The sequence below is a fragment of the Eretmochelys imbricata genome, chromosome 11 (genome assembly GCF_965152235.1).
Source record: "Eretmochelys imbricata isolate rEreImb1 chromosome 11, rEreImb1.hap1, whole genome shotgun sequence".
In the NCBI taxonomy this organism is placed as follows: Eukaryota; Metazoa; Chordata; order Testudines; family Cheloniidae; genus Eretmochelys; species Eretmochelys imbricata.
The window spans coordinates 71618822-71645092 of NC_135582.1; the positions used below are offsets into that span (position 1 = coordinate 71618822).

General features: G+C 41.3%; 1 protein-coding gene across 3 annotated transcripts in view; it reads right to left on the bottom strand.

The window, feature by feature from the left end:
* Nucleotides 1–18501, bottom strand: part of AGAP1 (ArfGAP with GTPase domain, ankyrin repeat and PH domain 1) — a 696795-nt gene extending 678294 nt beyond the window's left edge. For all 3 annotated transcript variants that reach the window (XM_077830624.1, XM_077830625.1, XM_077830627.1), the window contains exon 1: nt 18035–18501. In XM_077830624.1, the coding sequence (XP_077686750.1) occupies nt 18035–18197 (163 nt within the window). In that variant the 5' untranslated portion in view covers nt 18198–18501. The remainder of the gene's footprint in view (nt 1–18034) is intronic.
* Nucleotides 18502–26271: the final 7770 nt, after the last annotated feature.

The window sequence follows — 26271 nt, forward strand, 5'->3', positions numbered from 1 at the left end:
TGTTTTCTTTTGGTTGACATGCTATGTCACTCCCTTTGCTTTACTAGCTTCATTCTCGTGGGAGATAGAACGACAATAGAAGTCCTGCATTTATATATCAGCTGCTTACTGGCTCACAAGAATAGAACAGACAGCACCTCGTAACAGTACACTGCATGAACCTGCAACTTTGAATGAATCCTGCTCTGTAGTTTTACCATGGATGTTCAACCCAATAGAAGTAGTTGGAAAGTTAAACGTTACAGTTCTTGTTCATAAAACAGAAGTGTCCAAACACAAAATCCAAAGGCTGTGTTAAACTAAACCCACAAGTACAAACACAGTACAAAGATTAAGTCAGACTGGGTTCTCCTCTGAACATTACGGGCTTGTCTTCATTACCAGGGAGATCAACGCTGTTGCAATCAACGCAGCAGGTGTCGATTTAACGTATCTAGTGAAGACCCGCTAAATTGATGGCAGAGTACTCTCCGGTCAACTCTGGTACTCCAGCCCCACGCCCACAAGAAGAGTAAGGTAAGTCAATGGGAGAGCATCTCCCGTCCATGCAGTACAGTGAAGACACTGCGGTAAGTCGACCTAAGTTATCTCGACTCCAGCTATGTTATTCATGTAGTGGGAGTAGCATAACTTAGGTTGACTTAGGCCTTGTCTACACTGCTGGGGTAAGTCAAATTATCTTCTCTAAAACCTGAATTACCATAAAGGCAATTGAGAGGGATGTACAGATGTAACTCAAGGCACTGTCTGCCCATCAGCCTACTGGTGATGATACATATGGACAAAACCCAGCATCAGTTAAGGACAGTTAGAAAACTTCATCTGTAATTGTAAAATGAGCAAGTTGAAGGAGAAATTCAAACAGCTCAAACAACTATTTAACACATTTACTAAAGTACAGTCGAAATGCCATTCTTCTCCTTTTATTGGTCTCGAGATTTTGGTCTCAAGCAACACCAAACAAAAATATTCTTTGTTAACATGCTAGGATTATATTCCTTATCCTTCTATGAAAGCAAAGAAAGCTAATAAAAAAGACAAGCTAAAATTACAAACCTTGCTATTGATCCTAGGTGTTTATTTCCGGTATTTGGTTAAGCGCCTTGCTGAAATTAAGCAATGGGAAAACGGAAAGGAAAGGAGAAGGAAGTAGTTAAGTCTGGGCCATCTCAGGGAGGGGGTGATGTTGATACTCCTTGATAAGAGCATTTTGTAAGCTATTTGTATGGTATTTTTTTGCAGAAACTCAGAGTAAATAGCTAATCCTGTTTGATAGGTTAATCCTCCGCTTGTAAGTGCCATAAGCTCCTGTTTCCAATTCACTTCAAGAGTGTCTTGAACTCAACCAAGAGAGTTTTGGAGAGATTTCTCACTAAAGATACAATACTAACAAAGGAATGTTATTGGCAGCAATATGGAGAATTCCTCCTTCCACTGACAAATTCACAAAAATACTAAATCTTAAACAGTGTTTTTCGAACACTAGAATCCCACTGAATATGACTGCCTCTTTTCTCTGCTAATGGAAACACCAATTAAGATCAAAATTACTCTTCCTACAAATTTCACTTCATTTCATCTACGTACATCAATATTTTTCCTTATATTTTGGAGTTAAACACTTAAGATTTTCATCTAAATTCCAAACTAGAAGCTTTAAATCCAAGAATGCCATGTCGATATCAAAAGAAATCTACTTAGATTAAGCTAAGGCATTTGAAAAAGTGTATATAAACTGAAGGAATGCAGAAAACTTACAGATTTAATTAAGGCCACCAGACATTTAGCTGCTTTTTAAAAAAACTGTTCATATTTATTTATTTCATCAATGGGTAATTTACCATTGTGATCCAACTGTACATAATACTTAGTTTTTGATGCTTAAGATAGCAAAAATGCTCAAAATCTACAACTGGTTAAAAAAAATCCTTTTTATAGTAACATCTTGCAGGTACAATATTTTACATCTGGTCTTTCACAGTTAAGATTCAGTGTAAGCTTACCATCTCCATAGTGCGCAATTTTTTTCTTAGTTTTTCTATGAGATCAAGTTAAATAGACCCATCCCATTATAGTGCTTAGCATTTAATTAATACAAAAGTTCACAGAGATGGCGATAAAGCTAATTTGTAAAATTCTGGTCTAATTGTGGAATTACAATATTGCACTGTTACAACTCATCTTGTAGGATCTATCAGCAGACATACATGTGCATCTGAAGATAAAGTACTCATGGAAAACATTTACTTGTAAAGTGGGCTGAATGAAGGAAAAATCCAGTCAGACAGCAGGATTCTGAGCTATGTAATTATGATGTAAAAAAATGGACTGGTTCACAAATGTTTAATTTTTAACTGTGCCATCCAAGGCAGAGCAGTTGGAATCACATTTGTCTGGCTAGTTGAAGTATTCTATCTTCAACCTTGTCCCTCACAATCCACTTACAATATGCTAGAAGATATTTAATAACTACACATTCCATCATATTAAGTGCATACCTTATTCAATTTACTGAAGTCACTGGTTCAACCATGCTGGAATTGTTTTGGCGCTATATTAAAAAAAATTACAGGAAGCAACTTCATCATCAAAATGGAAGACGAACGCTGCTTTAGCTATAACTCATCTACTAGGCTCTGCTCATTCTCCCATAAGGCACTTAGGTTCATTCTGTTGAACTGCTGCGGCACTACCCGGACAAAGGTAGCAACCAAAAGCAGCAGTTTTTTTTAATTAGTAGGTGAAGGATGCCAATATTAGTATTATAGATGATAAAACTAGAATTCTATTAACTTGCAGAGATCATACAATTTTTTTAAAAATATAATAAGGTTCCGTCTGGAACAGTGGAGGTCATCTATTTTAAGAAATAAAAGACAAGTCAACTATTACTTTCCTATATGATTATCCAGTGGTCTGGCCATTACTCGTGGGAAGTAGCAAGAAGTAGTTCTTAGTGAATGAAAAAGGCAAGGCAAGAAGTTATTTCAAGAAAAATGAAAAAAAAAATTCAAGTTTTTTTGGTGAATTTAATCTCTTGCTTGTTTGCAACCCAGGGAGGCAGGAAAGCTCAAAGCTGCATTAGCCAAGCAGAAAAGTTCTTGAAGTGCTTGTTAAAGTAACTGCCATTTAAATGATTGCACTGCAAGTCTCATTGGACAGAGCTGTAGGCTTCTGAGCCCAAGAGTAAGAATACCCTGCAAAATACACCTTAATACTTCCAGGAGTCAGCCTACTGGATTATTTTCATTTCATTTTATTTTACATTGATTTCATCTGTTACAAACTTCAAATATTGGAGGCCCTCAAACATTTTAATATCTCCTGGAATACAACTGACGTTAATAGACTATCCACTCTGGTCTTTTGTAGAATAATTTTAAATCAATTTCACATTCTAGTATTTGAGCTCAAAAGGTAAAAAAATAGATCCTCTTTTTTTGGTTAACCAGAATTCCATCTTTTCAAGGACAGATGGAAGACTCCCAATATGTTTACATCAATTCACAGCCAATCAAGAACTAGCGAGTCATTCGCTGATGATTAAGAAGGTTGTGGTGAGGACTTGCACCAGCAGCTTGAAGTTGCACAGTTTTCGTAGGAATCTTGTCCAGCAGCTATAAGCAAACAAACATGGAGGTAAAGAAGTTCAGTGCCAGAAATCTGAGGGTACATCTACATTGCAAACATAGCAGCGGAGAGTCTCAAAGATTCCATCTATGTTGTTCCCACTCAGGCTGGATCCCAGGCTTTGAGACCCTCCCTCTCGCCAGATTTCAGAGCCCGGGTTCCAGCCTGGGTGGGAACATCTACACTACTATTTTTAGCCCTGTAGCACAAGTCCAAGTCAGTTCATAGAATATCAGAGTTGGAAGGAACCTCTGGAGGTCATCTAGTCCAATCCCCTGCCCAGAGCAGGGCCAATCCCCAACTACGTCCCAGCCTCTGAGATTTGCTGCCATGGGGATTTTATTTTTAATAGTGTAGACCAGTGGTTCCCAAACTTGTTCCCCCACTTGGGCAGGGAAAGCCCCGGCCGGGACGGTTTGTTTAGCTGCTGCATCCGCAGGTTCGGCCAATCGCAGCTCCCAGTGGCCGCAGTTCGCTGCTCCAGGCCAATGGGAGCTGCTGGAAGTAGCATGGGCCAAGGGACGTACTGGTCGCCACTTCCAGCAGCTCCCATTGGCTGGGAGCCGCGATCGGCCAAACCTGCGGACACAGCAGGTAAATAAACAGGCCCGGCCGGGGCTTTCCCTGCCCAAGTGGTAGAACAAGTTTGGGAAGCACTGGTGGAGACATAACCTGAGCTTAAGAACTAAGGACAGAGAACCGGATCTTTAGGTAAGTGAAACTATCCCTAATGTAAGCTATTTATAAAAATTTGGAGAAGGTCTGATATTTGGAGCAGGCTGAGGTTGAGGCTCACATCAGGTGAGTGAGTCACTCACATCTACAGAGGTTTGACATTTTAACTAGGAATTGAAGTAGCTTCCAGGTTTCACACATCTAGAAGGTTCATACTTTGTTAAACTCGTGTCTATGAAGGTCAGGATGAATGAGGTATCATGATTAAACGTACTGTTGAAAACCTGGATGAGCTATTGCTGATGATAAAGTTAAACGGATGTAAATACTTTCTCCATATAACCTATATGGAGATTCGTTTAACGCCAAAGGAAAGGCAATATATCAAATTAAGAAAACAATGTTTTGTCCTAGATAACACTGATAACTAGAACTGATGAGAGGAAAATGTCATTCTTGAGCTGTATGGAGCATGAAGAGGAACAGTGGTATGGTTTCTTCATGCACTATTCTTTTCTAAGCCTTGTTTCCATAAAATAAACTACAATGTGAAGGAAATACCTAGATGATATAAGGTTAGTTCTAGGATGTCTTCTCTCCCTGAAGGTATTTTTTTTAAAAAAAACAAATTCACTAGCAGAAGACAGACCAGAGTGGAAACAGCTCCTCTCCATTAAAGGACACCAACACCATTTGACAGAGTCAGCAGGAAGGCAGATTTAGTATCCAGCATCTTCAGGCTGCTTTTAGAAGAATTTTCACAGGTTTCAATTACTGAGAACGCATAGTTCGTCCCTAGCAGTTTGAGAGGTGAAACATTCACCTGTATTTTTCACTGAATGCATCCAATGAAGTGAGCTGTAGCTCACGAAAGCTTATGCTCAAATAAATTTGTTAGTCTAAGGTGCCACAAGTACTCTTCTTTTTGCGAATACAGACTAACACGGCTGCTACTCTGAAATCATTCATAGAATATCATAGAATATCAGGGTTGGAAAGGACCTCAGGAGGTCATCTAGTCCAACCCCCTGCTCAAAGCAGGACCAATCCCCAACTAAATCATCCCAGCCAGGGCTTTGTCAAGCCTGACCTTAAAAACCGCTAAGGAAGGAGAATCCACCACCTCCCTAGGTAACGCATTCCAGGGTTTCACCACCCTCCTAGTGAAAACGTTTCCTAATATCCAACCTAAACCTCCCCCACTGCAACTTGAGACCATTACTCCTTGTTCTGTCATCCGCTACCACTGAGAACAGTCTAGAGCCATCCTCTTTGGAACCATCTTTCAGGTAGTTGAAAGCAGCTATCAAATCCCCCCTCATTCTTCTCTTCTGCAGACTAAACAAGCCCAGTTCCCTCAGCCTCTCCTCATAAGTCACATGTTCCAGTGCCCTAATCATTTTTGTTGCCCTCTGCTGGACTCTCCAATTTTTCCACATCATTCTTGTAGTGTGGAGCCCAAAACTGGACACAGTACTCCAGATGAGGCCTCACCAATGTCAAATAGAGGGGAATGATCACGTCCCTCGATCTGCTGGCAATGCCCCTACTTATACATCCCAAAATGCCATTGGCCTTCTTGGCAACAACGGCACACTATTGACTCATATCCAGCTTCTCGTCCACTGTAAGCCCGAGGTCCTTTTCTGCAGAACTGCTGCCGAGCCATTCAGTCCCTAGTCTGTAGCGGTGCATGGGATTCTTCCCTCCTAAGTGCAGGACTCTGCATTTGTCCTTGTTGAACCTCATCAGATTTCTTTTGGCCCAATCCTCTCATTTGTCTAGGGCCCTCTGTATCCTATCCCTACCCTCCAGCATATCTACCTCTCCTCCCAGTTTAGTGTCATCTGCAAACTTGCCGAGGGTGCAATCCACACCATCCTCCAGATCATTTATGAAGATATTGAACAAAACCGGCCCCAGGACCGACCCTTGGGGCACTCCACTTGATACCGGCTGCCAACTAGACATGGAGCCATTCATTCATATTCTCAAGCTCTGTTGTGAAAAGCAGTGATCCTAGAGTAGCTCTCAGATTAAGGCCAAGTAAACTGAGAGGGAGATCAGACATCAGAGTGCAGTGCTGCAGCACTCCAGCAGTGAGTCTTAATTCAAAGGAGGAACAGGAAAAGAGCCTTAAGCATCTCTACTGAGGTGAAATACACTGACCAACAGATACCCAAGCGTAAAAATGTTTAAGGTACCAAGAATTCAAACACTGAAAATATTGTTTTTAGATTGTTTCATCATGGTTTCTTCTAACTCAGTCCAACTGCTGTCAAGAACCAGTGACCCCTTGGTAGTAATTTCAGTATCATGAGTTTAGACTCTTATCCACTAAGAATTCTGCCTAAGGGACTTCACATCATGCACAATGTTAGATAACAAGGACAGGTCAATTGAGAGAGAGATGACATCTGAGCAAGGGACCAGGAACTCTTACTTGTGGCTATAACCTCAGGGAACTCTAGTGGCAATGTTTCGTCATTCAGAAACTGTAGGTAATACCCATTTTACAAGGATGTCAAAGACAAATTACAAAGGATTTTCAAATATTAAATAGCCTTAATTTAAGTATTATGACCATTTCCAAGTGGTGAAAAGACTCAAATCCTTTATTAAAAAAGGAAAAGTGGACATGAGAACAGTTTTTAATCATTTTGTTTACGTAGTAAAGGATTTAGATAAAAATAACCACCGAGACAGTGATTTTGGAAGCGAAGAGTGATTCTGAGTGCTCAACAAAAGGTGCCTGATTTTAAGAACATAAGAGCAGCCATACTGAGTCAGACCAAAGGTCCATCTAGCCCAGTATCCTGTCTTCCAACAGTGGCCAATGCCAGGTGCCCCAGAGGGAATGAACAGAACAGGTAATTATCAAGTGATCCATCCCATGCTGCCTATTCCCAGCTTCCAGCAAACAGAGGCCAGGGACACCATCCCTGCCCATCCTGGCTAATAGCCATTGATGGACCTACCATCCATAAATTTATCTAGTTCTTTTTTGAACCCTGTTATATAGTCTTGGCCTTCACAACATCCTCTGGCAGGGAGTTCCACGGGATGACTGTGCATTGTGTGAAAAAATATTTCCTTTTGTTTGTTTTAAACCTGCTGCCTATTAACTTCATTTGGCGGCCCCCAGTTTGTGTGTTGTGAGAAGGAGTAAACACTTCCTTATTTACTTTCTCCATGCCAGTCATGATTTTATAGACCTCTATCATATCACCCACACACACACACACACCCTCCCCAGTCATCTCTTTTCCAAGCTGAAAAGTCTCAGTCTTATTAATCTCTCCTCATACGGCAGCCATTCCATACCCCTAATAATTTTTGTTGCCCTTTTCTGAACCTTTTCCAAGTCCAATCTATCTTTTTTGAGATGGGGCAATCACATCTGCATGTAGTATTAAAGATGTGGGCGTACCAGGGATTTATATAGAGGCAATATGATTCTGTCTTATTATCTATCCCTTTCTTAATGATTCCCAATATTCTGTTTGCTTTTTTGACTGCCGCTGCACATTGAGTGGATGTTTTCAGAGAACTAGCCACAATGACTCCAAGATCTTTCAAGAGTGGTAACAGCTAATTTAGACCCTATCATTTTATATGTATAGTTGGAATTGTTTTCCAGTGTGCATTACTTTGCATTTATCAACATTGAATTTCGTCTGCCATTTTGTTGCCCAGTCACGCAGTTTTGAGAGATCTTTTTGTAGCTCTTCATAGTCTGCCTGGGACTTAACTATCTTGAGTAGTTTTGTAACATCTGCAAATTTTGCCACCTCACTGTTGACCCCTTTTTCCAGATCATTTATGAATATGTTGAATAGGACTGGGCCCAGTACAGATTCCTGGGGGACACCACAATTTACCACTATTTAACGGGAAAAGCACCCACTACCTGGAAAGAAAAAGTCAAGCCTTTTAGGGTGGCTCAGATTGAGCACCCAAAATTAATAGTCAGCTTTGCATGGTCTTGGAGCTCATGGACATTGCCCCACAGTTTAAACTACAGAGGTGTGAATAGCAGAGCCCACAAAAGTGCTGAACTGTAACCCCCGCCACTATGTGGATGCTGTGAGTGTGAACTAAAAGGTTCCTAGTTCTCATTACTGCAGTCCTCTTCAAAAGGTGCACACTGCTTTGGTGTACACGACTATTCACGCCCCCAGTCTCAGCTATGAGGCAGTGTAGAGATAGCTTTGATCTCGATGTATTAGGACAACAGAGCTGTATGTTACAGTATGTGTTTTCACTTTCAGTGCATAAGATCTGTCAAAATCTGATTTTAAAGCTTGAGCCTGATTTTCTTTATGGCATGTACACTGCTTACAGAGTGCATAAGACTTACTAATTTAAACAGAAATTAAAAGCAATGGTTTTATACACATTGCAGCGTGAACTTCTAATTTATGCTGTGTTATCATTCCGTACAGATGTACACTAATACTCCCAAACAAAAAGGCATGGGAAGTCTGCACGCTGCCTGGAAAATCTACTAAACCCTCATAACACAATTGACTGAAGATATCAGAATAATTCATCGCAAGAGCATCTCTTATTTTATTTCTTTGCTTTAAGAAAAGAGAGGTCATTCTCAGCTGTTACTAGTAAAATGTCCATCTCTGGCTTGAGAACAGAGTATTACCACAGCATTGTGTTTTTAATCAGCTATACCCACTCCTTCACTAAGCTTTTGATATTATCACAATGGCATCAATTTAGTGTCCTCTTAGAAGCTGGAAGAAAGGAAGCTACAAATTTCTACAGTCATTTTTTATTAGCCGAAGAAAAGCAAACAAAATTCTACCGTTAGAGAGACATATCCCAATCAATTAAGAACATATTACTACAACTATTAGCAGAATGTATCATCCACTAGATAAGAATGAAACCAAGCAATTGAGACTATGTAATTAATATTTTCATGATTTTTAAACCTATTGTAGTCTTAATTTGGCAGGAATGCCTTTTCTTTTTTGATACAAGCCATTATGAATTATGTATATGCTACTGAAGCTAGTAGAACTAACTGTGCATAGAGAGGGCCGAACAAATGTGCAATCAGGAACCAACACTATCATACCACCCACAACAGGGAAGTGTTTCTGTTTTGTCAAACTTAAAAGTCTGTTGGATTCGAGATCACAAATCTGTCCCCCCATAGTGGAAATATAAAAACGGCTTTAATGCAGTTTTGCTCTAACCACCTGATAGTATACAGAGGCATACATTTAGACCACTATCCCTATTTAGAATCACCATTAATCGCATGGTGTCTTTTCACGTACACACACAGAAAGTACATACAAATCAGATCTGTGAAAGAAATTCATGTGTTAAGACTTATCCTGCACCTTTGACTGCTTCACTTTAACCCCCTCTTACTAACCCACCTCCCCATGACTTACTCTAAGATTTGAAGTTCATTTAGACCCCAACCTCCCCTTCACAAAAAAGTTTATTGTCTTGCCAAAATCAGGGCTCCCTCAGCACTGCCCAAAAAACTACACCCACCATGACAAGACTTAGCTCTGAGGTAGGGACAGCTTTTTTGTCACTGGAAGGATCTTTAAAATTCATTATCTTGCAGCTAGAAACAGGTGCTTTGCTTTTAGAAAGGGGAGGAGATTGCCAGCTTTCCAAATAGATATACATGTCCAGACCTGCGACAGCCCCAAGCTGTCAGACTTCAGAATCCTTACACTAAGTCTTAGAAAACTTGTTTGGTTTGTATTTATTAAATTTCAGGGGGGGTTACCAGCTCAGAGCACTGCACAACTTGAGTTATAGTAACTAAGGCACATGGATGTGCATGCAAATGAAAAATTGCCCTGAATTTTTTTTACCCTCAGAAAAATCTGTAGGTGTGTCTCAAAAACATGAGATGATATTATTGGGTAATGTGGTATCAAGATTTTACTGTCACTTGTTTGGGTTGATCTGCATAGCACGCTCATTGTTTCAAAGATAAACAAGTGTAATGTCCATGACCATCTCATGAGGATAGACCCTTTGCACTGCACTACACCACATCAACTGGCACTCACCTGCACTATTTCCTTTAACACTTATTCACGTAGTGCCATAGTTTATCAGCACTTCATAAACATACACAGCAGATGATCTTTAGATGCCTTATTTAAATAACAACCCAGCCCCAGCTCAAGATTTGACAGTATTTCAGTACAAAGTTCCATGGCTACAAAAGTGTTTAAATTATTCAGTATGCTAAGAGAATGAGCAGCAGCAGCAGCTCAAGTAATGACAGCAATCCAGCCCAAAAATAGAGTGTGGAGAATGAGCAGCACTGCAGCCAAAATACACTTCATTTAAATATGATTCTTAAACATGAAGTACACTTACATGCACATGGGTGTTTCTCCACTAGTTAAAGAAGTCAGCCCAGAACTTGTATTTGCAACCACACATATATATTAAGCAATTTTAGTAGCACATTCAATATCCAAACTGAAGAGCCACATAGTATTTGGGCAAGTTATTCCATATACCTGGAAAATAGGTAGAGTCTTCCCCTTCCGTGCACTTTGATTCAATGACCTCTGCCATTTGATTTCTAGGTTTCAATACCTCAGGCAAAAAAAAAATTTCATCATACTTGTCACCAGAGAAACCTCAGAGGTAGAGCTAATATTAGACCACCTTCTAATGACGTTGCTGAATCACAGCAATGTCTTGCACTAAAGCAGTGGTTTTTCAACCTGTTTTCATTTGAAGACCCCTAAAAAATTTCAAATGGAGGTGTGGACCTCTTTGGAAATCTTAGTCTGCAGATCACAGGTTGAAAACCACTACACTAAAGCAGTGATTCTCAACCAGGGGTATATTTACCCTTGGGTACATGGAGGCCTTCCAATGAGTATATCAACTCATCTAGAGATTTACCTAGTTTTATAACAGGATACATAAAAAACACTAGCTAAGTCAGTAGAAACTAAAATTTCATACAGACAACTTGTTTACACTGCTCTATATACTATACACTGAAATGAAAGGACAATATTTATATTCCGATTGATTTATTTTACAATAGGGTAAATATGAAAAAGCAAGCAACTTTTCAGTAATAGTGTGCTGTGACACTTTTGTATTTTTATGTCTGATTTTGTAAGCAAGTAGTTTTTAAGTGAGGTGTAACTTGGGGTTACGCAAGCCAAATCAGACTCCTGAGAGGGGTAGAGTAGTCTGGAAAGGTTGAGAGCCACTGATCTAAAGCTCCGGGTGTCTAAAAACAAGTCAAAAATAAATCTCACATTAGTATGAGCAATTCAAATATTTAAAAATATATTCAACTCTCCTCCTTCCCAGTCCAAAATCTAAATAACCTGATTAGGTTAGACTAACAATAAGCAGCCACTATATCTCGAAGAGATGTTTTAGATCTATGCCAAACATGATGCCTCAGGGATACCCAGGGCTATGAGACACCTTGCTGCCACGTGTCCTTACCTTGGGCAAGCCTTGTCCATGTCTGCCACGGCTCAGCTTCTTAACTCCACCAGCCACAGGCAACATGAGCACTCCCCTCTAGGCCTACATAGGCCCCACTGTCTCTTTACAGGTTAGCAATAGGCACACTCCAAATCCAGAGTCCTCCAAGAATCTCCCTGGAATATCCAGCCCCTACTCCACTGGAGACTCAGATTTACGGCTCCCAAAGGATCAATACACGCCAGCTTACCATTACACCTCAGACCACTCACTTTAACACACAGCACTTATGTTTATAGTGAAATCAAGTTTATTTAACCAAGTATAGAGATTCAAGTGATAGCAAATAGATATATTGGAAACAAATGGTTACAAATAAAATAAAATCATAACATGCATTCTAGAACCTGGACTTAACCAGACATTTTAATGTTTTATAGAGCAATAGTCACTCAAAGTCCAGCATTTTACAGCCAGACTTGGCTGTGATCTTCCATTCATGAGATATCAGCTTGCCTCCGATATCAGAATAATCCTTTGATCTTAGTCATGAACAGAACCACCCTCACTGTGCTGTTTTCTCCTGTAGGTTCTCTCTCCTGTAGATTTTACAATCTTTTGATTAGCATCAGGCTTAGCAACCATTGTTGTGAGGCAGACAATACACGACAACCTAACAGAGAGGTAAGCATCTGTCACCCCCTACCTAAAAGGAATCTGTCAGAAACATGTTACCTCCTGATAAACTGCCTTACCTCAAGGCCTATGAGGAGGCACACATTAAGTACAGCAGCTTACATCTACATACTCCAGCTCTGATCTTGAAAAATGAGATGCCATTCAAATTGAATTTATTAGCACATCAAAGTCAGGTTTTCTAAAACCTAAAAATATTGTACATTAGGACTGACTAGATGGAGAGGTGAAAAGGAAGCACAGACATTGCTCATGCACTGTTGTGTTAATCATCACTTAGCCATGACCACATTTTCATAGGGAATGAGGGGCACACATGACAGATTAGAAGTTGAACAGAAACAGCAGCAATAACTCTATGCTATCTGGGTCACGCTACTACCTCATTATGGTATACCAAGTAAAGTTTCTTTTATGAGTAGGCAGGTGTTTATTTTGTATCTTGCAGCTATTAATGCAATAATGGTGGTTTCTGAATTAGTAACCAAAAGAAACTAATGCAATTCCAACTCCAAAAATGAGCAACATGCTTCTGTTTTTCCTTCTCTACCATTTAGTCCCTATTTTTTTGTATTATTCTCATATCATACCTGGTATTGATATATTAGAACTATTCCTGTGGTGGGACTATTACTGTACTCTCAGATCAAGGACAACAGAGCTAAAAGAAGCAACATGAAGCAGAGCTTGCCAGCTTTAAGAGCCAGATTCTTTCCCCTCCCAACCCACCGCCCCCGCCCAGGGTGGTTTCAGATGCCACTACAAGTAGTAGGACGTGAGGTTTAAAGGTGACCTGGCAAAAGAAAAACTAAAATTGGGATTGAACCTATTTTATACATAAAAAAAAATTAAAACTCATCTGCCCTTCTCCCCTAAATTAGAAATTCAGGTTTTAGCTACTCTCAAACACTGATGTTACTTCTTTAGTCACATGATGTGAAAGCAAACAATGACCAATGCAGAAGAAAATTATTTTTAATACAATTGCTAGAATTTAGTTACTGAATTAAGTAGCCAGCTATCATTCTGGAGGCATTACACCTTTGAATCTTTTAGCTATTCCTCCCTTCCAATTAAAAGGGAGAGAGATTCACACTGAACATTCTGGGACATATAGCAAGACCTTCACCAAATTTGAAGGCTATCCAATTAACATATCCAAAATTTTCAAGTAAAATACCCTCACCTTACCCCTGCCAAAAAAAAAAAAAAACCACACAAACCCCACCTTTTAGGCTTTCTATACATCCTAAAGAAGCAAATGAATGGAAAAAACCCAGTTTTTTTATCCGTTGCAGATGTCAATTAAAGCTAATCCTTCAGCCCAAGTCCTTTGGTGTTTAACACACACACACACTGGGTTCCTGCCTCTCCCCAACACAAGCGAATGTATTCTGATCAGCACCTGAAGCAGTGTTTTACCAATTAGCTCCACCCAACACAGACTACAACAAATATCCACAACTAATAGTTGTGCTATATATAGCATTGGCAGGGAGAAATTTGGTAAAGTTGTGTTTGCAGAAGGATAAGTTGAGGGAACAGTGTTGAAGGTTGTGGTAGCTGTATTAAGGATAAGAAGTGTGCCTCTGGATGAAGAATTAGAAATTATGTATTATAAGACACAAAACCTAGACCAAGTAACTTAAGCTGTCAGTTATGTTGTGTGTAGCAAACAGAAGTACCACAGCAAAGTTTGGTGTAGTAGGTAATGTTGGCTTAATTACAGACCACAGATCACTAAATGATGTCCTATAATACTGCCAAGAATTACTAAAATATTACTGATGCTAGAAATACCATTCAGTGGTTAAGCTTTTATAATCAAATGCTAGGTGGAGCTGAAAAAAGCAGGAGAGAGTAGAACAAGAAAACTGATCCAATTTAATTACTTATCTTTCACTTAATGGCATCGACATACCTGCTGTAACATTCAGATATTAAATCCCAAATATTTTGGGCATCTCATGGTATATTTGATAAATTTCTTAAAACAGCCCTGTTTTAAGACACTTTTCACAAAGAATACTACACATTACTTTCTTCAGTTACTGCTTGGGGTTTTGTAACATTTAAGGAATATCGGTAAGTCAATTAAATCTCAAGTGTAACAAATGAAAATTAGAACTCATTTTATACTTCAGTTAGTTAGGTGGTGTTTGAACTTCAAGACAAAGGCACAGACTTGTGCCAAAATATATTAAACACAAAAACAACTAAAAGTTTTAATTAAACAGTTTTTAAACAAAACATTTCCAAGCAGTGTTTGAACACAAATACTGCAACCCTAAGAACCTAAAGTAAAACTGACATTATGAATTGTCATAACTCAGGCAACGATATGCACAAGTTCACAAATATCAGCAAGATTTTTTGTAATGCTTTAACACTACCTTTGAGAATCATGTACGGTAAGCAATATACTATCATATAGGTTCAGTGTGGTAGCACATTCAGTGATTGCCAAATACACTTACTTCTATAGGACTAAGTGCATCTCAAGGGCTAAATGAATGCAAAGAAATTACAACAAAAAAAATCATAAGTATCATGGGGTCAACGGCTGTAGCTGGCTGAGTTTCAAGATATTTCAATAGTTCTTGTTCCAGCAGCTGCACTGACATAACCCATTATATCTTTTTTAAAAGGTATTAAAGTTAAAATAATAATGTCACAATAGCTTTAGAAATTAAAGATCTATGGTACTTACAATTTTTAAACGATTTGTTAGATAAATGGCTTTTTTACTTAGGGAGTTCTCAGAATGATGTTGTATTTTTTAATTCATTAAAATAAGCCTCACTCAGTTATCAGATTTCAAATTCCAAATCCATTCTAATCTGACTTTATCAGAAATCCAGCAGTAGCAGGTATAGCATTTGCAGAGGTATCAGGCATATTTCTCTCTACCACCAGATTTGTTGTACCTGCTAAGGTATAAGTGTCAAAGTTATACTCCATTTTAACCAAAATTTGTCATGCCATACATATCAGTTTTCCTGCAACTACACCCCAACATTTCACATGACTACTAATAACTATGGAGTTGTACAAACCACAGCAAGTTATACAATGTATTCACACATTTTGTTACTCAAATATGTCAAACTTGCAAACAAATTTGAAAGACAACTTCCCTGGGGAAGGTTCCTTGGAGAATATACCAATATTTCATAAATATCACTAAGTTCAATGAAGTTCAGTCAGAAGTACAGATACTTGTTTCTTACATTACCAAAAGAAGCTGAGCTAAGAGAGTATAGCAATCTTATACACTGTAGGAAATTACTGTGGATCTGATAAATTATCCCTGAAGATGTCTATATCTTTTAAAGCAAATTGAACATGAATGAAGAGTGAGCTTGTTGACTTGAATGTTACAATCCAATGGTTGATTAAATAGAATGAATGCCACACAAGAGTCTCAGTTACCAGGAAAGCCCTGAGAACATAAGGTAGTATGATTTTAAAAGATCTCTTTTTTCATTCATGTTTCTCATGATTCAGTTTTACTGGTTTCCTGACTCACTGTCCAATGCAAGTAACACAGCTACAAAATGCTTTAAGAAATTTTTACTCATCAACTCCTAGACCCAGCTTTTGAAGTATATCAGCACTGCCATGCATCATCTTAGTTTTATTAAAAAACTCAATGATTTTCATATGAAGTGAGCCAGATATAGATAATATGGGATAAATGAGAATACATACATAAATTATATGCTATGTAGATAGATATACACACAGTTTGATTTCACATTCCCTTTAGATGGATCAACAGATTAGTGGAAATTTGATGCATTATAGAGAGCCTCTTCTAATCCAAAATCTTGTTAGAGGGATGAATATGCACTTGTTTGTAGTAGGACATTTGGGGCATCTCATCTACAGAAGATAATGCATACCCTTCATAATTAATGTTACCTACCAGTGAAAACATTCTAAAGCAGGGCATTTTCTCTCCCTGAGGGAGAAAAAATGACAGTACTGAGAAAAAAGTGGTTGCTTGTGTTACATTCTCCCAACAGTGCACATTAATAAGTTTCCATTACCTTCAATGAAAAGTAAAGTAGAGGAATCAGAAACAGGAGCAAGCAGAATGACAACCATTTGCCATGATTTCAGGTAAGTTACAAGCACCACAAAGCAAACACAGCAGTATGATGCATTTGTTTGAACCCTTCCCCCCACCCCCATGCATCACTAGATTAAATTATGTCTTTTATCAAATTGGTCATTGTTGTCATTATGTTTTGCTATTCAGATCTATTATGTTATTCAAATACTAACTCGCTATGTAACATTATATGTGTGTCTCCACGCAAATTGTATTTCATAACACTCAAGATGGGTAATTAAGTCTTTCAAATGACTGTGCCTCAACAGCATCTATTCCTATAAGGTTTTCATTACAAATGCTTTTAAAAAGACAAGACAGAAACCCAAGCTGAATGGTTTTAGCTAGATGTCAATTCCAATTATTCTTCTGCTAACTTGATTTCTGCTTCAGATTAATGGTAGGACCACCAGGTCATAACTCAGTAGGTCCCCTACAGTAAAAGGCATACTGAAAGCTATTGTGAAAGTTTGTAATTACTGCCCTAAATTTGGTCCAGGTCATCAACTTTTGACCTCGATAGCTTCCCTATATCATATACAGTTTTTCCTCCAATGCATTCCCATACTGCTGCATCAACACATCTAACAGAAAAAGCTTATCTTACCTGAGTTTTCAGAAGCAATGGATTTGTAATCATGCACCTCCAAGACAGTTCAATAGCCTACTCAGAACTGTCCTATAGGTAGATGCATATTCACATCTATGAAGTAAAACTGGTTCTCTCTACTTTGCAGACTCCACACCTACGTTCTTATACTGTATATACTGTTGTCTTATAAACCAGCTGTAGAACTTGCTTGCCCTTTAATATATCTAAATCGGAATTTATAGCATAAGGGTTTACAACACAAACAGAAAGCCAGAGAATTCCCCTTGCACCAAATCCCTCCGAATGCAGGAAAGACTCATCCCTTAGCCTCAACACAGCCCTAACAAGATCGCTATTCTCCCTATCCTGGCAGCGATCTGCAAGCACCTCGAAACTTGACTCCACAGTGCTCTGCTCCCCCGTCCCAAGCCTCAGCCCAATCCAGCTTTAGCTAGGTGGGAGATCTACGCTGCTCCTCTGCACAGAAACTAACGCGCTATCCCATGCGGAGAAGAGGGCGATAAAGAAGAACCCAGCCCTGGGCATCGGCATCCACTGCATAGGACGGATCCAGCCACCCCGCTCTTGCGCCTCAAAGCGGCCCACGCACCAACACAGCCACCCCTCGGGCAGGCTGCAGGGCAGCACCCACCAGCAAGGGCTCTGCAGGTAGGGAGGCCGGTGCAGGTCCCCCAAGCAGGGCAGCCCCCAGACGGGCACAGCCAACAGACTGCACAGCAGCATCCAGCCCCGCGGGCACTGCAGCAAGGCCCTGGCGCAGTCCCATCCCCTCCCCCATGGCAGCGTCCACCCCCACCGGCCCAGCGCCCCCGACAGCCCAGCCCCCGGCCCGCAACCCTTACCCTCGATGGCGATGACATGCTCGCGGAGCTGGCCCTGCAGCGCCGGCTCCTCCACCCGCTCCAGCAGCTCGTAGACCGAGTAGATGTTGGGGTGCACGGACTCGAAGCGCTGGATCTCGGCGCGGATGGCTGCCGAGTTGGCCAGCTGCTGCTGGTAGCTCATGGCGCGGCCGCTCGGCTCGGGTCCGCGCCGGCAGCGCCACCCGCTCCCCGCGGGCACAGGGGGCCGCCCGGCAGCCGCACTGCACAGCCCGCCCGCTGTCACTTCATCGCGGCGGCCCGCGGGGGCCCCAGCCCCACGGGGAAGCGGGGCGGATACCGGCGGCTCCTGGCCCCCAACGGCTGCCCGGCCCCGGCCTCGCTGTGGTGCCCGGTGCCGCAAGCAGCCGAGGGGGGCGGGGGAGGGGCCGGGCACCCCACACGCCACAGAGCCTTGCTCGGCCGCCCCGCTAGAGCTACCGCGTCCTTCTCCGCGGCACGCTCACGCAGGCCACGCCCCGTCCCATGACGTCACCGCGCTCGCCTGCTGCCCCGCCCCCTCCCCCGTCCCTGCGCGCTGCTTCCTGGGAGTGGTAGTCCCTGCGAGGCACCTGGCCCTTCACAGCCTGGACAGAACGGGGGTGAAGATGGAGGACCAGGGGGCGGGAAAGGGGGAGAGTTAGGGGGCGGAAGGGGGAAGGGAAGGAGGAGCAGGGAGCATCAGGGGGCGGGAAGGGGGAGGAGGGAAAAACAGGGGGCGGGCTGGGGCAGGGAAGGGGGAGGATCCGGGGGCGGGAGGGGGAAGGGAAGGGAAGGGAAGGGGAGGAGGGTGGAGCCAGGGGGTTGCAGGGCGGGGAGGAGGAGGAGATGAGAGAGAGGTGGTGCTAAATCAGTGTCTGCTGCCCTGTACCCCTCACTCCCACCCTGAAGCCTGTTACGTTCACGGCCGAGGAAAAGAAAGGTTAGATAAAAACATAAAAGGCTCGTGCTGGAAGAAGAAAAGGAGGACTTGTGGCACCTTAGAGACTGACCAATTTATTTGAGCATCAGCTTTCCTGAGCTACAGCTCACCTCATCGGATGCAGCTCACAAAAGCTTATGCTCAGATAAATTGGTTAGTCTCTAAGGTGCCACAAGTACTCCTTTTCTTTTTGCGAATACAGACTAACACGGCTGTTACTCTGAAATCTGTCAATTTTAACACAGTTCTCAATACATCACGAGTCTCATCTCTGTAGGGAACAGGGATTGAGGTCCCTGAAGCGCACTTGTAGTGGCCACCATCTTGACTAATATATGAGAGATTGAACCAGGGACCTACAGAGCTAAAAGTATGAGTTTTACACATATAATGTTACTAAAACTTGAGCTAAACATCCAAGCTGCTTTAAATTGTGGCTGTAACAACTCATATCCTCTGTGGTCTGTGGATCACTGCAGACAGTGACTTGTAACATACACTCACCAGTGGGTTACACATTCTCATTGCAAAGGGAAAAAACTATCTGAAACCATCATGGGGGGGGAAGTTATCTCTTTAGTGGGAACCAGATTTTCCTTCCCTGACCCCGAAGCGTGGGTCGACACCAAAGAGGAAAGCAATGCTGCCAAGGGTACACATGCCTCATTGAGTGACCAGCAAGATGGACTTGTGCTCCGTCCCCACATGCCCCCCTTTCTTCTCTAGTCAGGACCTCACTCAGCTTGTCTCCTTGAATTTGCTATGTGGCAGGGACCAAGCCTTTGCTCATTTTAGGAGGCACCTTGAACATTTTCTGCACCCTTGAAAAGTTAATAATACATTTATAAATATTGAAAATAGCTCACCTTGACCAAAGCCAGAGGACTTTGACCACATGTAACAGAGATGATCAGGGACATTGCTTATAACAAGTGATAGTGGAAGAGAGGAAGATTTGGTTGAATGGCATACTCACATGGAGCTTGAAGCCCCACAGACTGGCACTGACTGAAATAGACCCCTCTCACTACTGTACTGACTCCAAATTCCAGATTAAAGATGCATGGTATCTCATCTATCTATAGTCTCTTGCATTTATTACATTCACCCATGTACTAAGCACAAAACCAACAATTTTTCATTAAGTGTTGGATTGCAGTAGTCTGTGACTGCACTTCCTTCTGGTCTATCTCATTAGGGGGTGAAAGCCATTTAGTGACTTTATTTTGTAAGTCACTGCAGGCTGTGTGGGCTGGATATTTTTCCAGTTTACCCAGGGCAGCAGAAATACTAGAGCCAGAGCTGGTGTCAATCCATTCACCCAAAGATCACTGATACCAAATGTGCACCCTAACACCCTGTCAGCACAACATGAAACTATCATCTATTTTAATGCTTAACAGTATGGATCTATCAATAAAATCACTGATGAAAGGTGAAGTCATACTGAAAGGTGAACAGTCAATCCGGAGGAAGATAATGGGTGGTGTTCCTCAGGGATCCGCCTTGGAACCAATCTTATTTAACATTTTCACTAATGATCTTGGCACAAAAAGTGGGAGTTTGCTAATAAAATCTGCGGATAACACAAAGTTGGGAGGTATTCCCAATATGGAGGAGGACCAGAATATCATACAAGACGATCTGGACAACTTTGTAAACTGGAGTAATAGAAATGGGATGAAATTTAATAGTGCAAAGTTCAAGGTCATATGCTTAGGAACTAAAAACAAGAATTTTTGCTAAAAGCTGTGGACTTATCAGTTGGAAATGACAGAGGCAGAGAAAGACCTGGGTGTATTAGCAGATCACAGGATGACTATGATCTGCTGGTGTGATGCAACCGTGAAAAAAGGCTAATGCAAACCTAGCATGCATCAGGGTAGGTATTTCCAGTAGAGATAGAGGAAGTGCATTATACAAAGCACTGGTGAGACCTCATCTGGAATACTGTGTGAAGTTCTAGGCTCCCATGTTTAAGAAAGATTAATTCAAACTGGAACAAGTGCAGAAAAGGGCTACTAGGATGATCTGAGGAATGGAAAGCCTACCTTATTGGAGGAGACTCAAAGAGCTTTACTTGTTTAGCCTAACCAAAAGAAGGCTGAGGGGAGATATGATTGCTCTCTACAAATCCATCAGAGGGATAAATACCAGGGAGTAAGAGGAGTTATTTAAGTTAAGCTCCAATGTGGACACAAGAACAAATGGATATAAACTGGCCATCAACAATATTAGGCTTGAAATTAGATGAAGGTTTCTAGCCATTAGAGGAATTAAGTTCTGGAACAGCCTTCCAAGAAGAGCAGTGGGTGCAAAAAACCTAACTGGCTTCAAGACTGAGCTTGATAGTTTACAGAGGGGATGGTATGATGAGACTGCCTACAATGGCATGCTAGCAGCAAACATCTCCAAAGGCCAGTGATGGGACACTAGTAGGGTTGCCACCCATCCGGGTTTTACCCGGACAGTCCAGGTTTTGGCTTCTGTGTCCGGGTGCCATTTAAGGTTGCCAGGTGCCAGTTTTCGACTGGAAAGTCCGGTTGAAAAGGGGACCTGGCAACCCTAAATGACATCCGACCCAAAAGTCCGGTTACCGTGGGGCAGGAGGAGGCACTGGGTCACTAACCCGCACCAGATCCTTCTCTGCCAGGGCCATCTCCTACCTGCAGGCAGGCTCCTTGAGACAATCCAAGAAGTGATGGGTCGGGGGGAGAGGAGCAAACGGTGGGGGAAGAGGTGGAGCAGCGGCAGAGCCATGGGGGGGGAAGAGGTGGAGAAGGGAGGTCCAGGGAAAAGGCAGAGAAGGGGGCAGGGCCTTGAGGGAGCAGGTGGAGCAGGGGTGGGACCTTGGGGAAGGGGCGGGTCCTTGAGGGAAGAGGTGGGGCAGGCATGGGGCCTCGGGGGTCTGGTTACCAGCCAACAGAAAGGTGGCAACTCTAGACACTAGGTAGGAAGGGCTCTGAGTTACTATAGAGAATTCTTTCCCAGGTGTCTCGCTGATGGATCTTGCTGAAATGCTCAGGGTCTAACTGATCGCCATATTTGGGATCAGGAAGGAATTTTCCTCTGGGTCAGATTGGCAGGGGTTTTCGCCTTCCTCTGCAGCAGAGGGCACGGGTCACTTTAAACTAGTGCAGTCTCTGTAACTTGAAGTCTTTAAATCATGATTTGAGGACTTCAGTAACTCAGCCAGAGGTTAGGGTTCTATTACAGGAGTGGGTGTGGATGAGGATCTGTGGCCTGCAATGTGCAGGAGGTCAGACTCTAGGTGCTCGTGATGGACTCTTCTGGCCTTAAAGCAGGGGTTCTCAAACTGGGGGTCGGACCCCTCAGGGGATTGCAAGATTATTACAGAGGTGTTCACGAGCTGTCAGCCTCCACCCCAAACCCCATTTTGCATCCAGCATATATAATGATGTTAAATATGTAAAACAGTATTTTTAATTTATAAGGGGGTCACACTCAGAGGCTTGCTATATGAAAGGGGTCACCAGTACAAAAGTTTGAGAACCACTGCCTTAAAGTCTATGAATCTATGAGACATAACTCAGTGGTTCCTCAGAACTATTGCAGAGCTTTGCATCACTGTTTGCTTTTAACTATTAAATAACTAAAAAGGATAAAAGACAGAATGTTAATTTAAAATGCTCTAGACAAGTTACTGTGCATGAATAATTGCAGTACTAAAAGTTCAAACATTAACATGTCAGTTATTTGCATTTCTGTCTTTTCAAAAAAAATGACAACTGCAATCCATAGTATATCAGAGGGGATGTGAAATACAGTATTGCTTTGTGAGCCCTGCTATGGCCTCAGCAGACACCTGATGTCCCAGTTTCAAGTTAAATAAAATATCATTCTTAGAAACCCTTGAAAGCAGTTGTCTGTAAACTAATTACTTTTCATTACTCTGGTAAATTTTTACATTAGTAGCATAAAACAAATCCTACTAACAGCACTGGTCTGACTTCCAGTTTTGAATTTGTGGCCTAAATTATAACATCTAGAAAAACATAACAAAATATAGACAAACTAGCAAGAGCTCCAGAAAGGAAAATTGTGCCTTTTTAATCTAGTAGAATTATTTCACCATGTAAACATAATAGTGGATAAAACATTTGATATGTAATTTATTCAGACCTTCCAAAATCACTGGGTGTACAGATTGTATTCTGGCCTGGCATGGAAATAGTTTATCCCTTTTCCTCTGGGAAGTGCCACAACTGTCTCTCATTCCCACAGAGACACGCAGGATGAGGCAGAAACAACTGTGGAAAGAGGAAAGGACCGCCTCCACCATATATAAGAATTCAGGTGATGCATGGAGAGCTTTGTGTTTATTATTGGTTAATATAAAATGTGTGTCATTGTTAAAGTTTGTAGGTTGGTACAGAGTTTGAAGAGAAAAACATTAGTGTTTTTTCTTTATGGAATGAAAGGAACGATACAGTTTATCATTTTCTCAGATGGACTGGAGAGTTGGATTTTTTTATTTTATATTATTTTATTTTAACGTGGCTCTTCTGGTCATTTGGGTGAAATAAGTCATTTAACCATAGATGAAAAAAAGATTTTTTTTCTGTTTACTCCCTAAAGAAGTAGGGCTGTGTTGATGTGCTATGACTAATCAGTAATACAAACTGATTCTTTGGAGCCTCATATCTATCTTCATCTGTAATGTTATCTTATAAGATGCAATTTAGGAACTTGTGCAGTTGTAAGAGAAGGTGAAATATTGTGTGATGTTAGAAACTAGTGTAGAGATATGATATAAAGTAAGCAGAGGAAAAAAAGCTTACATGTATGTTTTTCTAATCCATAGGCTGCTATCTTCTTGCTTTGTTGGTAGGTATTGTGAATACTTTAGAGAAAGGAAGAACCCAATTATATAGGTGGATGGCTTGTAAGTGCATGGATTGCTGAGTACAGAAATAGGCTGCCAGCATTTCAGGGCAGTACTATGTCCTCTATTTCAATGCTTACACTATCATTAATGTCAAGTGACCTGTAAATGTATGTTCTTACAGTAATAACTTGTAGTTTAATACACCCAAATTAGCTTACCTTCCATATTACAGTATAATCCCATAGAACTGATTTCAACAATATATCCTATTTTAATTAATTAAATATTGAATTCTGATATGCGGAACTGAAATAAGACCAATGTTTTGGATGCTAGATTTGTATGTGGACCAGCCTGTGGTTGCAGTTCCTCATTTGTTTTCTAACGGAGCCTTACATCAAACGAATCCTCTCTAATACTTCAACTCATGATAAAACATTTCCTTTTTTCTACAAAGCTTTCTCTGGATTTTTCTTACTGGAGAACCAACCCTTCCTTCAAGCTAGAATAGCTCCACTCAAACTCACTTAGGCTTATGCTCGGACTTCTGTCACAAACAGGGTCACAGTTCCACCTACTTAGCTGTTCCTTCCCCACTTCTAGCACTGGATTGTTTATCCCCTCTTATACTGATAAGAAACTAATCTTCCCATACCCAAAAGTGTCTATATGGTGGCAGAAGGAGCCAGCAGTGTTGGTTTACCTATACTAAGTGTTAGTCTCTAGCACAGGAATGTCTGGCCAGACTGCCTTAGCTCCATTTGTAGAACACCAGCAGAACTTAGTTCACTGTCAATCTCAGCAATATATTTTCAATATTACCTTACTGTAATATCCAGGAACAAGGGTAGTATCAGTAAACCACACTGTGGCTGTCCTTCTGCCACCGGCAAAATCTGACATTAACTTTCTATCATGCCTAGCTTCTCATTGCAAAACGCTTGTTTCTCATTCTCCCGGGGTAGTAATTCCTGTCAGAAATTGCTCCTTCTCAGCTATCCCTGTTCTCTGTGTCTGGGGTAGTAATTCCTGATGAGAACCAATCTTGTCAGATTGGTTCTCCTTACCTTCTCTCATTCCCTGGCCCTAGGCTAACATCTTCTGATGAAAGGAAAACACCATAGAAAGAGCTTTCCTCATTCTTGGGTAGTGAGTAGCAATTTTTCATGGGCCTTTGCTGGTCAGGATATAACTCCTGAACATCCTTGTTGGTGCTAATGCACACATAAGCTTTAAATACTACAAGATTATTTATTTAACTATTCCATTTTGGATAGCTACCAAATGAAAACTAATAACACCTAGGCTTCCGTGTGTCTACCTTTTATCCATTGCTGTCTCTCATAAACCTCTTTTTGAATAAAAGTATTAAGTACCTTTTCCAGGTGACAATTTCTTTCACAACCCTAACCACAGATCAATAGGGACATCAATAGTCAAGGAGCCCAGTCTTGAATTGCCCACATAACAAAATATAAACATACTAGGCCTGATTTTTTTTAATTGTCTCACATTTTGTGTAGTCATCTACCCTTGGTGAAAGTGCATGCAAGGTGGTCTTAATATGCTACCAGCTGCACAGGCATAAGTGATACACAAGGTTCAAGGTAGTAGAGAATTAGGCTGGGCCCTTAATTCTTACCAAGAACAAAGAGATGCACGACAGATTTAACTTTGACTTATGGATTCTTCTAATATAGCTTTGCAATCTTGTATTTTTACTTACATTTCTTTACAAAGGTTATGTTACAGGGGATTTATTATTGGTTAATGTGTCAGCTTACTGCATAATTATTATAAATGTACCATTTTATAGTTCAATTTACAGGTAGGCTAATAGGCAGCATCGCACTGTTAATTATATAAAATGAAGTATTGCATATTCTCCATTGTGGATTTTCTGCTTATGTTTTGAGACCGCAATTAAAGGACATTATTCTGAATAAGAGTGGCTGTTTTGACAAAATATAATTTTTAACCCATTATACAAAAAGGTATAGACCTGATTCTCCACTGCCCTAAGACTCCTTTATGTTCCTCCACCACAGGCAGTGTTTCAGCAGCATGCTTGGGGGTGATTGTCTAGTCCCCCAAACCACTCTTGGCTAACCTGAGTACAAGCTACAGTCACCCTGAGACTGTTCTGACTGAAAGAGCTAAGATTACACTAAAAACTTTTGCTGGCATAATGCTGGTTTAACAATTTTTACACTGGCAATAAGCCCTACTGCAGGGGTGGCCAACCTGTGGCTCCAGAGCCACATGTGGCTTTTCAGAAGTTATATGTGGCTCCTTGTATACGCACCAACTCCGGGGCTGGAGCTACAGGTGCCAACTTTCCAATGTGCCAGGGGGTACTCACTGCTCAACCCCTGGCTCTGCCACAGGCCCTGCCCCCTCCCCTGAGCCTGCAGGGCCCTCGCTCCTCCCCCCTCATCTCCAGGAGCC